The following is a 15,498-nucleotide window of genomic DNA, read 5'->3' on the forward strand; positions in this document are numbered from 1 at the left end:
GGTGGAGGCAGGAGATCACTTGAATCTGGGAGGCAGAGGCTGTGGTGAGCCGAGATCATGCCATTGCACTCCAGTCTGGGCAACAAGAGCAAAACTCCATCTCAAAAAAAAAAAAGTTTTCAGACATTACTTAAGCAAAAACAAAGGAAGAAAAGCTATTGCTGGTGGGTGTGGTAGCTCACGCCTATAATCCCAGCACTTTGGGAGGCCTAGGTAGGCAGATGGCTTGAGCTCAGGAATTCAAGACCAGCCCAGAAAACAGAGCGAAACCACATCTCTACAAATACCACAAAAAAACTAGCCAGTTATGGTGGTATTAGCCTGTAGTTCCAGCTACTTGAGAAGCTGAGGTGGAAGATCGTTTGAGCCCAGGAGGTTGAGGCTGCAAGTAAGCCGTGGTCATGCCACTGCATTCCCACCTAGATGACAAAGAGACCCTGTGTCAAAGAAAAAAACAAAGCAGAATCCATAAAAACAACTATCGCTGTTATTGTAGTTGAGTTGCTGCTGTTCTAAATCCTAATGATGTATATGGCTTCAAACTATATTTTTGAACAGATAAAGCTAATCATATAATTGAAGGATATTTACTTCTATTCTCTCTCTATATTTTTGGATTTTCTTTTCTAAACATCTGAGCATTCCCCACTCACTTTAAGAAATAAAAAATCACCTTATATACAACGAGGTAATCTACTTAAACTTCAAAACATTTCTCAGTTTCAGAAATGGCAAACCTAAAGGCCCAAAACTAAAAGCCCCAAAAATTTATTTAGACTTCTTTAATCTTTTTTTTGAGATGGAGTCTTGCTCTGTCACCAGGCTGGAGTGCAGTGGCGCAATCTCGGCTCACTGCAACCTCTGCCTCCTGGGTTCAAGCAATTCTTCCACCTCAGCCTCCTGAGTAGGTGGGACCACAGGCACGTGCCACCATGCCCGGCTAATTTTTTGTATTTTTAGTAGAGACGGGGTTTCACCATGTTGGCCAGGATGGTCTCGATCTCTTGACCTCATGACCCACCCACCTCGGCCTCCCAAAGTGCTGGGATTACAGGCATCAGCCATCATGCCCAGCCGACTTCTTTATCTTTTTTTTTTTTTTTTTTTTTTTTGAGACGGAGTTTCGCTCTTGTTACCCAGGCTGGACCTCGGCTCACTGCAACCTCCGCCCCCTGGGTTCAGGCAATTCTCCTGCCTCAGCCTCCTGAGTAGCTGGGATTACAGGCATGCGCCACCATGCCCAGCTAATTTTTGTATTTTTAGTAGAGACGGGGTTTCACCATGTTGACCAGGATGGTCTCGATCTCTTGACCTCGTGATCCACCCGCCTCGGCCTCCCAAAAGTGCTGGGATTACAGGCTTGAGCCACCGTGCCCGGCCCTTCTTTAATCTTTAAACGTAGACTTTGTCTAATTTTTTAAAGGTCCTTGATTAAATCAAGACCATATTTATCTGTGTCACTGGGAAATCTTTACCTGTAGTTTTTTTAAACATAGTCTGCATCTGTAAACATATGCTGTGCGCCACTGTGCCCGGCTAATTTTTGTGCTTTTAGTAGAGACAGGGTTTCACCATGTTGGCCAGGCTTGTCTTGAATTCCCAACTTCAAGTGATCTGCCCACTTCGGTCTCCCAAAGTGCTGGGATTACAGGCATGAGCCGCCACACCTGGCCTAAACATAGACTTTTTAGAGAATTTTCTTTATCCAAAGCACCATCTTCTACTAGGATGAAGTTATATAAACAACAAAATACATTAAAATGGAAAGAACTAGTGTATCTTACCTGGGTTACTGGAATGTAGAGAGGTTCTCCATTATGCAGCAGTGTAAGTTTCCCATGCTGATAGAGCCTTCCTTCTGGCCTTAAATTTGCCATATCCTTAGGTCCTCCTTTCTTGCCACTGTCTTGTCCATTTCCTTTAAGTTCTTCAGTATCACTTAGGCATTCAAAAAATTCTTCTTCACTGTCACTCCAGGAATCCCAAGATTTTCCTACCTCTCCCTTTTCCTTATCTGTTTCTTTTAGATTATCTGGGCCCAACTGGTCTCCAGCTTTTCCAGCGTCCCCTGGATATAGATGAGTGACATTATCTGAAGCACTTGTCTTTTTCCCCTCATCACGTGCCTTCTTTCTTTCAATACAACAATTTAACATCTTAAGAAAAGAGAAATAACATTTATAGTTGAATTAGTTACAGAAAAATAAAAATCTATCTACCCACTGCTTGAATATTTAATTTTCACTCTACTTCTTAGGACCTTGTGAACTGCAGTGATTACTGACTATAGGCAACCTACAACAGCACCATGAGAACCGAATATAACCCATTCTTACATTCAGTATTAGAATAATCTCTGATTAAATCAAGACCACATTTATCTATATCTTCGGGAATTCTTTACCTGTAGTTTCTGATGCAGTAAACAACACCTCAGATCTGGGGGTCCATTTGCTAATCTATCAAATAAAGTGAGGAAAAAAGAAAGCTTAGTTTTAGTAAAATTACTTCAGCTATGATTATCTATACAACCATAATTTTAAGCTATAGATAAGAAATCAAAACTAGATTTCCACAGGTAAGGTAAGTGAATTACAAAGGGGAGGCACATAGAATTAAAAGATGAAAATTTATTTTATATTCCTAGTCCACAAATCACCAATAGCAAATATAATAGATACTTCAAAGTATAAAAGCAAATTATTGATAGTTTTCAGGCTTATAAAAATTTAAAATGAGAAAAAGTCCCTAAACCCACCCCAGGAAGTACCTAGCATGCAGTATGTCATACCACACAAAATAAATCAGTTTGTGTATTCAGTACTAAATTTTTAGAGTGGATTCTTACTATAAAAACCAAGGTCTTGGCCGGGCGCGGTGGCTCAAGCCTGTAATCCCAGCACTTTGGGAGGCCGAGGCGGGTGGATCACAAGGTCAACAGATCGAGACCATCCTGGTCAACGTGGTGAAACCCTGTCTCTTCTAAAAATACAAAAAATTAGCTGGGCATGGTGGCGCGTGCCTGTAATCCCAACTACTAGGGAGGCTGAGGCAGGAGAATTGCCTGAACCCAGGAGGCGGAAGTTGCGGTGAGCCGAGATCAAGCCATTGCACTCCAGCCTGGGTAACAAGAGTGAAACGCTGTCTCAAAAAAAAACAAAAAAAAACCAAGGTCTCCACCTATATTTCAATAGGACCTCAAACTGTTTCTAGCTCTAGGTTTCTCTAGACGATTAGATTCCCAGCAGTCAGCCAGAGGTACTCCCTCATATTCAACATGCTTCTGGGTCTGTAAAAAGTTCCAGAGCCAACTCTTTAGAACCAAGAGAGAATCCAGCTAAGCAGAGATTGGCAAATGATGTAAAATGTTTTTGGATCAGTATTCATTTTATATTGCTACTAATCATGATTCTCCTCTCTTAGCATGGATAGATGAGCACTGAACTATGCAGTATCAACGTATGTGCTAATGAAAATGTTCTGTTTGTCAAAATACAGATTTATTACAAAAGACTTTGAAAATACATAAAAGTATAAAGAACAGAATAAAAATATAATTTCACACTAGGAAAAACTGATAGCATCTCACTGTATTTCTTTCTAATCTTTTTTCTGTGCAAATATAGCAACATAATTAAAAGCATTTTGTATACACATTATATTCTACTTTATTAGAAACAATATGAGTATCTGTTATTAAAGGTTCTTGGGAAAAAATCATAATCAATCTGTAATTTTCTATTATACAAAGAGAGCAAAATTTAACTTTTTTTTTACGTTTGATATTTAGGTTTTGCCTTTTTTTCTATTGTATTAATAAATTTGCTGCAGTGAATACCTCTGAACATAAATCATGTTTAAGCTTCTTACCATTTTCTTAGGGCACATTCTCTAGAGGGGGAGAAAAAATGGGTCAAAAGTCAAAGGTCTGCTAACAAACAAAATCCTATCTAAACAACAGAAAATTGAAATTATTACCCTGGAATCAGAAAGTTGTTTTCCCATCGAAAACGCATTTCAAGAACAAATTCCTGCCAGAGGTGTGCCACTCCTTTCAACCCTCCATGGTAAAAATTGATCATACAGAGACACAAAGCCAATTTGTATGTTAAACTGTCAGATGGTGCAGACTTGAACTGATTGTAGAGATTCTAAATTTCACAAAATAGAAACAAAGCAAACTTGTCAACAAAATATTTTACACATATAATTGAAAAGTTTGTAGGGAGAGATTATAATTCTAAAATTAACCTATCCCACCTAACCTAGGCATTATCAAACGTCTAATACACTACTGCATAAACTATTCTTAGGCAGTCCCATATTTTCAAGATTTCTGCTAAAATTAAAAAAAAAAAAAAGCTACAGTTTAAATAAAGCTAAAGTTATAGCTTTCAATATCTTCTGTGGAATCATTAGGAAGTATTCCAAATTTCATGTGTTGCTTTAAAAATTTTTTAGTTACAGGCCGGGCGCAGTGGCTCAAGCCTGTAATGCCAACACTTTGGGAGGCCGAGGCAGGTGGATCACGAGGTCAAGAGATCGAGACCATCCTGGTCAACCAAGGCGAAACCCCGTCTCTACTAAAAATACAAAAAATTAGCTGGGCATGGTGGCGTGTGCCTGTAATCCCAGCTACTCAGAAGGCTGAGGCAGGAGAATTGCCTGAACCCAGGAGGCGGAGGTTGCGGTGAGCCGAGATTGTGCCATTGCACTCTAGCGTGGGTAACAAGAGCAAAACTCCGTCTCAAAAAAAAAAATTTTTTTTTTAGTAAAAAAATGAGCATATCTAAACAAACAACAAAAATTATAACTGTATAAACTGAAAATGTAAAAAGCCTTTGCTTTTTTCTCTCACCTCATGAAATCTACTTCTCAGCAGTAACTACTGGAAAGTTTGATATATATCTACACTTGTCATTTAAATTCTTCCACTTCTTCATTTTTCAAATACTGGGCAAAGAGACCAAGAAAATTTTACCCAATTTTACAAATTTTACTTAAAGAGGTTTTGTTGTTTTTTGGGGTTTTTTTTTTTTGAGACGGAGTTTTGCTCTGTCACCAGGCTGGAGTACAGTGGCATGATCTCAGCTCTCTGCAACCTCCGCCTCCCAGGTTCAAGCGATTCTCCTGCCTCAGCCTCCCGAGCAGCTGGTACTACAGACACACCACCACCATACCCAGTTAATTTTTGTATTTTTAGTAGAGATGGGGTTTCACCATGTTGGCCAGGATAGTCTTGATCTCTTGACCTCGTGATCTGCCCACCTTGGCCTCCCAAAGTGCTGGGATTACAGGTGTGAGCCACTGTACCTAACCCTTGATTAAAGAGTTTTCCACTCACTAACTAGTTTTAAAATATAGAAAAGAAATAAAAACAAAAAAATATATAGAAAACAGTATGTTGAAAAACATAAATTTAATGATGTCACTACAACTCTACAATGAGGGAAATCCTACAGCTGTGCATAGTATACTCATGCAATTTTTTCACTGTTTCCAGAAAAATTCTTGCTACCCAAAATACGTATCTGTGCTAGTTTGTTATCTAAGTGGAAACCATGATCTCCCATCCAAAATTATCGAGGTAATTTTTAAAAGAAAAAGATATTAGGCTATTAAACTAGAAATATATAGAACCTCTGGAAATTCAGTGCATTTAAAACATTTTAATATTAATTCCAAATCAACTTACATAGTCTTCACTCTCCGATGGAGGATTATTATTATCTGTTGAAGTAGTTCCATCTAATGTTTTCTCAGAAGCAGCATCAGGGAATAAGAACTTGAAGAAAAGGAAAAAAATAATCAGATTTTAGAGCACATTTCCTACTTTGTTTATTTATTTATTTATTTTTTTTTTGAGGCAGAGTTTCGCTCTTGTTACCCAGGCTGGAGTGCAATGGTGCGATCTTGGCTCACCGCAACCTCCGCCTCCTGGGTTCAGGCAATTCTCCTGCCTCAGCCTCCTGAGTAGCTGGGATTACAGGCACACGCCACCACGCCCAGCTAATTTTTTATATTTTTAGTAGAGACGGGGTTTCACCATGTTGACCAGGATGATCTCGATCTCTTGACCTCATGATCCACCCGCCTCGGCCTCCCAAAGTGCTGGGATTACAGGCTTGAGCCACCGCGCCCGGCCTACTTTGTTGATTTTTATAACTCATATAGACATTATTTAACTTTTATTGGTTTTGCTGCTAAAACAATGGAAATGTTCTAGTTGTGCTGGCCAGTTTGTTCTACATTCTCAAATTTTTTCAATTTTTCTTTGAAAATACACAAGGAGGTCGGAGGCGGTGGCTCACACCTGTAATCCCAGCACTTTGGGAGGCCGAGACGGGTGGATCACGAGGTCAAGAGATCGAGACCATCCTGGTCAACATGGTGAAACCCCGTCTCTACTAAAAATACAAAAATTAGCTGGGCATGGTGGCGCACGCCTGTAGTCCCAGCTACTCAGGAGGCTGAGGCAGGAGAATTGCTTGAACCCAGGAGGCAGAGGTTGCGGTGAGCTGAGATCACGCCATTGCACTCCAGCCTGGGTAACAAGAGCAAAACTCCGTTTCAAAAAAAGAAAAAAGAAAATACACAAGGTTTCAGTGACTAGCCAATTTCAGAAATCAGAATTTTTTTCTTACAAGTAATCACTTGATTCTGTAATGTGAATGGTGCAAAAGCAAAATCTCTTCACTGTGACATCATGCTCATCCAAGGCCATTACAATTTTTAGTGTTACTACCATTTAAAAAACAAAACTATAAAACACAGTTTAAAAACACTCATGTACTCATGAGAATCTGAAGTTATATCATCCACATAGACTACTAAATGATGATATTCAAGACCCACAGCTTTATTTTATGATACTCCCGGAAAGTAGGAAGCAGTCTAAACCTATAATAACCAAGGTACCTTTTCCATGTGGTTTCTGTTTATATGTATGTGTGGGAGTAGTCAAAAAAATTCAGTGTACATGACAACTGAGCTATATGATTTGAATAGCATTCTTTAAGAATACAGTCTTAAGAAGGAGGCTCTCTACAGAAATTTATTTACAGTCCTTTTATCTCTGTTCCTCTCAATTGTATTGTGGTACTGCTGACTAGTAATCCCTCTTACTATGTATACTTTGCCACATATTATAGAACATGTCCATCCAATAGAGTTTTAAAAATTAGAGGACCTACTATGTGCCAAGTGCCAATACGAGGCATAATTACCAACATTATCCTATTCTCATACAACTGTGTGAGCTAAGTATCACTGTCCATATCTCACGATCTACAAGCTGAAAAGTTGGCTATGAGTTTTGTTCAGATAAATGGCAGGGGATAAGATTAACATTAAGTTTCCAAGTCCAGTTTTCTTTTGAACATTTTTCTTGAAGGCTTTTCCCAAGACTGTCTTAATGCGCAAATTTCCAGGAGTATGATTTTAACCATAATTACAGTAAGAATAGCTATCATTTATCAAACGCCCATACATACTAGGCAGTGTCACAGAAGATCCTTTAATCCTCACAACCTTGCAAGATTTTGTTAACCATATTTTATAAATGAGGAAATTGAAGAGACTTATTCAAAGTCATGCAGTAAGTCATGTGACATTAAACCATGGTGTAGAAGGTCCCCAAGCTGGGGCTATTCCACCATGTTATCCCTAAGAGCCACCTTAGCCCTCTACTCTATCTCCCTCTCGTTCTCACTAAAAGCTTTCTCTCAACTGTTGTCCAAGCAACCTTTCAAAAATATAATTCTGATCATGTTGATCTTCTACTTAAACTGTAAGGTAAATGCCAGTGCCTCAGCATGGCAGGTTACCCGTTACTTCTCCAGCCTTAACCCTAGTCACGCTCTGGGAAGCACGTTACAAAGTATCAACTGTTCCAACATGCTCTTGGACTTCTGCTATTCCTTTGCTTCTAAAACCTTCTTTTCATCAAGATTCAGCTCAAATGTCCCTCTTCATGAAGCCTTCCCTGGTTCCCACTGCCCAGACAGAGACAGATGTACCTCCGCTGTGCTGTCACAGCCCTTTGCCAGATTTCTCACATGTAATATGGTATTGTAACTATTTCCTTTCCTTCTCACCACTACACTAGTAGGAATTTTCTAAATGTGGTAACTCTTTTACTTATTTTATATTCCAAAGTCAGTGCCTACCACATAGAAGGAACTGAATACATAATGAATATATGATTATGCATATAGACCTATAAAGACAGATCATTTATTACCAGGAGAATAGTATTGAGGACATCATTATTCAGTGGTGACTCTTCTACACCTCTGTGTTTTCGGATTTTCTTCTTTGCAGTATGGACCATATTTGAAACTGATAATTTATGAATCGGAACTGGTGTTGGCTCTGTCAATTTTGACAAAGCATGAGATATATCAGCAATTTCTAAAAAATGAACAGACAAATATATCACCAACCTCAGCAGGTCAGACTGTTGAGCAAATTGATGACTGTATGGAATATTTTATTCATTCTTTTTACTAGCATTACATGGTCTCAGAATTATAAAATATTAATACACATATTCAGCTCTATATGCAAGCATGAGTGATGATGGTATCACACAAATTATTTCTCCCCAGGAGGCTTCAAAATTTAACCTCTAAAACTCTGCTTTTCAAAATATTTTACAGTTTTGGTGCAAAGAACTTATTAAATGCCCTTAATGTCTTTACAAGCACTAGGTACAGCCTGGAAAGGAACTGTAGCTGTCCAGTCCATCAAAACTTGATTCTCCAACTTAATTCAAAATGAAAAAACAGATGAAAAGCTGCTGAAAGGCCAGGTGCGGTGGCTCAAGCCTGTAATCCCAGCACTTTGGGAGGTTGAGGCGGGTGGATCACAAGGTCAAGAGATCGAGACCATCTTGGTCAACATGGTGAAACCCCGTCTCTACTAAAAATACAAAAAACTAGCTGGGCGTGGTGGCGCGTGCCTGTAATCCCAGCTACTTAGGAGGCTGAGGCAGGAGAACTGCCGGAGCCCAGGAGGCGGAGGTTGCGGTGAGCCGAGATCGCGCCATTGCACTCCAGCCCGGGTAACAAGAGCGAAACTCCATCTCAAAAAAAAAAAAATAAAAGAAAGAAAGAAAAGTTGCTGAAAAACGTGCCAAGAAAAAGGATAAGCTATTTGAAAATAATGTTTAAAAAAAAGGTAGGTTACCTTTGCCTTCTTCCTCAAATGCTGATCGTCCAAGAATCTCATCAGTTGACTCCTTTCGACGGCAAATTTTAAAAAATTCTGTGACAAAATCACCTATGTAGAAAAAGTTAATATTTTTGACACTTAATTGAAAAAAAAATCAGTCCTAGAAATTAAAGTATGTTTTTCCACAAAAGCTATTAAGATATGGTAGAAAGTAAAATTATTCATTTTTCCACTAAAAAAGACCAAAATTAATCCTGTATCAAAGGTAGCTTTGTTCTCCTCTTTCTTTCCATGTCCCAGGACATTTAAAAAGCTTTTCCTTAGAACTCCTTCCAGGAGGAAAGAAAAAAAAGAACTGGACCTAACAGTAAGTTCTTACTCTATGCCTCAATGAGACAAAGTATCCATTTGTCATTAAGTTATATAAGTAAGAAGAACTTACTCTATATGGTAGTGATCCTTCTCCAACTGCTACACTACTAGAATCTAAATCCATTAATAAGTAAAAAGAAACGCTAAAGATATGTTTCTAGAGGATTAGGAAATCATGTAGGATAAAGATATTTCAGTTTCTGTTACATATTAAAGGTATGCTTTCTGTCATTATTATTATTTTTTTTGAGACAGGGCTTACTCTGTCGCCCAGGCTGGAGTATGGTGGCATGATCATGGCTCACTGCAGCCCTGACCTTCCAGGCTCAGATGATCTTCCCACCTCAGCCTCCTGGGTAGGCTGAGACTACAGGTGTGCATCACCAGGCCTAGCTAATTTTTGTATTTTTTGTAGAAGTGGGGTTTTGCCATGTTGCCAAGTCTGGTTTCGAATTCCTGGGCCCAAGCAATCTGCCTGCCTCAGCCTCTCAAAGTGCTGGGATTATAGGCATGAGCCACTGCACCCAGCTGTCTGTCATTATTATAAAAAGAGGTAAAGCAAATTGAATCTTCTAAAGAGCTACAATGTTTACACAAGTAAATGAATGCTTAACAAATAGTATCAGTACTAAAATACATCAAGTGCATCTAAATTTTATAATTCACCAACTAATTCTGAATTAACCCATAACTCTTTTGGGGCTTCTTCAGAAAGGTAGGAAAAGTCTATAATCTAGTCATACAAAATATTAAAAGAGGTAGGGTAAGATCATGGAACATTAAACTAAAATGAGAATACTTTCAGTTCTAATACTTTCTGCAACTATCACAGAAGTCAAAAGACGACGAATAATAATGTTATTAATAAAGAACTTAGTACATAAATATAATGTGTAGTAATTCAACAATTAAACAACACAAACCATTTACTGTTCATTGACTATAACAAAGGCACTGTGTTAAATGTGATACATACACACACACACAGGCACATAATCTCATTTGACTCTCCCAATAATCCTATGAAGTATGTACTAGCGTTATCTCTATTTTACTTATTAGGACTCTGGGGCTTAAAAAGATTAAGAAACTTGCCCAACCTGGTCAATCTAGAATTTGAACTAAGGTCTGTATAACTGTAAAACTCTTGACACTGACCCTATACTGTTGCCCTAAAACCCCAGACAAATTTGCCAATGGTGGGACTTATACCTTATACATTTTTGTTTTTGCTATTATATAGTTAGCACAAATGGCAACTACTAATCAGCATTTGCCAAATAGCATATGAATGCTAAAGAGCTCAAGAAAACAATGCTTTTGAGAAATGCATCATTACTGTCATAATAAATATTTTGGTAACTCCATCAGTTAAATGGTAATATATCAAGTGATAAGAAGTTAAGGTGGCATGGATGAACATAAAAAAAGGAGAAAATATTTTCATGTGTACTAAATATAAGGAGAAAAAAGATGACAAGGCACATTGAGGAGATGAGTTTTAAAGACTTCATGAAAGAGATACACCTAAAAAAAGGAAGGGGATGAATCCCAGACGTAACACACAATAATATGATCTGAATAGCAATTAATATTTTTCAAAGTACTTCCATTTATGTTATTTCACTTGATCCCTCAAATAACCTTGTGAGATGTATATAATTATTCACACTTCTTTCCCATATCAGAAAATAGGTTACAGACGTGACGCAACTCTACAGAAGGGCTCTAATGCGCACCATCAAGATCAGTGCTCTTCAGATAACACAGGTCTAGAGGGACAACAAAAGTCGAAAAGGGGTTCATTAACAGGAATAGAGGATGCAGACTATGCCACAGGAGGAAGGAAAGCAAGTAACATAAAAGCATCAGAAGGCCGAGAGCGGTGGCTCTCACCTATAATCCCAGCCCTTTGGGAGGCCAAGGCAGGCGGATCACAAGGTCAGGAGATCAAGACCGTCCTGGCTAACATAGTGAAACACTGTCTCTAATAAATATGCAAAAAATTAGAAAATTAGCCAGGTGTGGTGGTACACACCTACAGTCCTCGCTACTCAGGAGGCTGAGGCAGGAGAATTGCCTGAACCCAGGAGATGGAGGTTACAGTGAGCTGAGATTGTGCCACTACACTCCAGCCTGGGCGACAGAGCCACAGTCCGTCTCAAAAAAAAAAAAAAATCATAAAAATAGAGCTGAGATAATGAAAAAATAATGGAGAATTCTAAGGTATAGAACTAGAAGACAAGAAAGAAATCCTGCTGGCTCTATTCAAAAAAGGATTCACTGCTATTAGCAATGACTTTTGTCCTACATAGTGTTAACTGAGGAGATGACAAAGTATAAAGAATGTATGTAGTGTTTCTGGTTTGGAAGGTAGGCAGATCAGTGGTATTTCAGGAAAGGAGTGTAATATACCTTACCTAGCAAACACTGAGGATTCTCAGCTTTTCGAACTCTCACAGACCAATGCGGAGCTTGAATAGGATCCAAATCACTAAAATGCAAACCAATAAACATAAGATCCTAATTATGACAATCTGCAAGATTCATGAACTTAGCAAAATGTAGTCTAATGAAAACATATAGAAGAATAAACAATCCATTTAGCCTCCCTTAAACTTACTGTTATCCAGATACATAGAGCAATTGGATAAGTTTTTAAAAAGTAACATCATAAGAAATCAAAGTTTTTAGACAATAAAATATAAAAGGGAACATCAAAATCAAAACAAAATTTTTTAAAAATGCATATAAGGCCGGGTGCGATGGCTCAAGCCTGTAATCCCAGCACTTTGGGAGGCCGAGGCGGGTGGATCACGAGGTCAAGAGATCGAGACCATCCTGGTCAACATGGTGAAACCCCGTCTCTACTAAAAATACAAAAAAATTAGCTGAGCATGGTGGCACATGCCTATAATCTCAGCTACTCAGGAGGCTGAGGCAGGAGAATTGCCTGAACCCAGGAGGCGGAGGTTGTGGTGAGCCGAGATCACACCATTGCACTCCAGCCTAGGTAACAAGAGCGAAACTCCATCTCAAAAAAAAAAAAAAAAAAAAAAATGCATATAAAAATTACTAGCAACTTGGGAGTTAATTTACTCTACTGAAGTTTTTTAATTTCAACATACCACTCTTAACATACTTACGAATAAACATCATTATCCACAATGATCCCTTCAGTCAGATGAGGCCAGGTAGTAGCTAAATGAAGTTCACTAAAATAAAAAATAAAATACACCCAAAAGCTTTAATACTGACTCAGCAATTCTATTCAATACCTAGAAAACTATCCTAAGGAAATAAAAGTATGTTAGAGTGGCATTATTTATAATACACAAACTGGAAACAACTTATTTAGCAAATGGTAGCACATCCTTATGAAAGTAATGTTTTGTAAACATTAATCGCATTGTACATAATAGCCAAAAAGCATAAATAACTCACCAACCAATGAATGGATAAACAAAATGTGGCATATCTATACAATGGTATATTTATAGCCATAAAAAGCACAGAAGTACATTAGTTCCCCCTTATCTACAGCTTCATTTTCTGCACATTCAGTTACCCCAAATTAACTGCAGTCTGAAAATTTAAAAAAAAAAAATCAACAAATTTAAAATTGCATGTTGTTCTGAGTAGCATGAGGAAATCTTGTGCCATCCTGCCCCAGGAGGTGAACCATCCCTCTGTTCAGTGCATCTATACTGTCTATGCTACCTGCTCTGCAAGTTACTTAGTAACTGTCTTGGTGACCAAAGAGATTACAAGGAGAAGAGTGCACCTAGTACAATGAGATATACTGAGAGAGACAGAGAGATCACATTTACGTAACTTTTACAAAGGCATATTGTTATAGCTGCTCTATGTTATTATTAGTGTTGTCTGTCTCTTACTGTGCCTAATTTATATTATTTATTTATTTTTATTACTATATCTGGAAATCTTACTGTGCCAAATTTATAAATTAAACTTTATTACTGATATGTATGCATAGGAAAAAACAGTATATTTGGCCATGCACGGTGGCTCATGCCTCTAACTCCAGCACTTTGGGAGGCCGAGGGCCACAGATCATGAGGTCAGGAGATCAACACCATCCTAGCTAAGATGGTGAAACCCTGCCTCTACCAAAACCACAAAAAATTTGCTGGGTGTGGTGGCACACGCCTGTAGTCCCAGCTACTCGGGAGGCTGAGGCAGGAGGCGGAGGTTGCAGCAAGCCGAGATCATGCCATTGCACTCCAGCCTGGGAAACAATAGCAAAACTCCATCTCAGAAAACAACAACGACAAAAAAAACGAAATAGTATATTTAGTGTTTGGTACTATCCATGGCTTCATTCATCCACTTGGGGGGGGACTTGCAACATACCCACTGTGGATAAAGTGGGACTGATTCATGCTACAACATGGACAAATCCTGAAAACATGCTAATTAAAAGAAGTCTGACATAAAGCAAGCCACATGTTATATGAGTTCATTTATATGAAATGTCCAGAATGGGTAAATCCAAAGAGACAGAAAGCTGGAGGGGCTGGAAAGATTGGGGGGAAATGATGGCTAAGAGGTGAAGAATTTCTTTTTAAGGTTATGAAAATGTTCTGGAATTTGATGGTTATGATGGTTGCACAGCTCTGTAAATATTAAAAAGCTTGAATTGTACATTTTTAAATAGTGAATTTTATGGTAGGTAAATTATATCTCAAGTCTGAAAAATGTTGCAGATCAGAAGTTGGCAAATATTTTCTATAAAGAGCCAGAGAGTAAATATTTTAGGCTTTGTGAGCCATATACAGTCTCTATTTTATTTTTTATAACCTTTAAAAATACAAATACCATCCTGATTTCACTGGCCATATAAAAATAGGCTAATGGCCAGATTTGGCTCAAAGCACACAGTTTGCTGAACTCTTACTATAGATGAATATTAACTCTCAGAAAGTTTTCATGTAAAATTACAAAATAAAGAAAGCAAGTGTAGTTCTTTCTTTCTCTCTCTCTTTTGAGATGGAGTCTCGCTCTGTTGCCTAGGTTAGAGTACAGTGGTGTGATCTCAGCTCACTGCAACCTCTGCCTGCTGGGTTCGAGTGATTCTTGTGCCTTAGCCTCTTAAGTAGCTGTGATTACAGGCATGCACAACCACATCCAGCTAATTTTATTTTTCAGTAGAGATAGGGTTTTACCACGTTAGTCAGGCTGGCTTTGAACTCCTGACCTCACAAGCCACCTGCCACAGCCTACCAAATTGCTAGGATTACAGGCTTGAGCCTGTGCCCGGCCCACGTGTAGTTCTTTATTTCCAGTACTGCATTCATCCCAGCAACCTATAGCATCATAAAGCACAGTAAAATCAATTATCAATATAAATTCAAAGTAAAATAATCCCACAATTCAAATGACAGGTTGAAATTCTCACCTAATAGGATCTTCGCAGGCACCAAATGGTAACTTGCCAAACTCCAAGCCTCCAACTTCTCCTCCTACGAGTGCATCTATGTCTAAACAAAAGAAATATTCTTCCATTATTTGGCAAAAAGCATAGAAGAGTCTAATCTACTTAGGTTAAGCCCTTGGAATATTATATCTTTAAAAGTGTCTGTAAGAGAACACATATAGCAAGACAGAGCAAGTTACAGCACAAGTAGTCTAACAAATATTTGACTTCCCCAGAAGACAAATATAGTAAAAAATAGTAAAAGGGCACACTTATTTCCTATTTATCCAGTATTTCATTCAAGCCATGTATTCTAAATTTTGCCCTTCTGAAACATTCCTTAAATATTACTCAAGAGAATATTTCTGAAAATTTTTTTTGCATTTTAAAAGAATGTAATTAATATAAGCCAAAAAGAGTATCCAAATATTTAAAGATCTAATCACCAACTACATTAATCAGTTTTGCTATCAGTAATTTCTGAATAGCAAATTAGTATATTTGTCATCATTAAT

The 15,498-nt window shown here is 38.2% G+C and overlaps 1 protein-coding gene across 4 annotated transcripts in view; it reads right to left on the minus strand.

Annotated features, from left to right (window-relative positions):
• RAB3GAP1 (RAB3 GTPase activating protein catalytic subunit 1) overlaps nucleotides 1-15,498 on the minus strand; it is a 105,917-nt gene that overhangs the window by 28,370 nt on the left and 62,049 nt on the right. For all 4 annotated transcript variants that reach the window (XM_074399757.1, XM_039470007.2, XM_039470005.2 and 1 more), the window contains 9 exons: nucleotides 14,966-15,047; nucleotides 12,693-12,761; nucleotides 11,967-12,040; nucleotides 9,190-9,282; nucleotides 8,243-8,412; nucleotides 5,696-5,785; nucleotides 3,979-4,151; nucleotides 2,405-2,459; nucleotides 1,785-2,156 (listed from right to left, as the gene is read on the minus strand). In XM_074399757.1, coding sequence (XP_074255858.1) covers nucleotides 1,785-2,156; nucleotides 2,405-2,459; nucleotides 3,979-4,151; nucleotides 5,696-5,785; nucleotides 8,243-8,412; nucleotides 9,190-9,282; nucleotides 11,967-12,040; nucleotides 12,693-12,761; nucleotides 14,966-15,047 — 1,178 coding nt within the window. The remainder of the gene's footprint in view (nucleotides 1-1,784; nucleotides 2,157-2,404; nucleotides 2,460-3,978; nucleotides 4,152-5,695; nucleotides 5,786-8,242; nucleotides 8,413-9,189; nucleotides 9,283-11,966; nucleotides 12,041-12,692; nucleotides 12,762-14,965; nucleotides 15,048-15,498) is intronic.

This window comes from Saimiri boliviensis, chromosome 5, assembly GCF_048565385.1.
Source record: "Saimiri boliviensis isolate mSaiBol1 chromosome 5, mSaiBol1.pri, whole genome shotgun sequence".
Taxonomy (NCBI): domain Eukaryota; kingdom Metazoa; phylum Chordata; class Mammalia; order Primates; family Cebidae; genus Saimiri; species Saimiri boliviensis.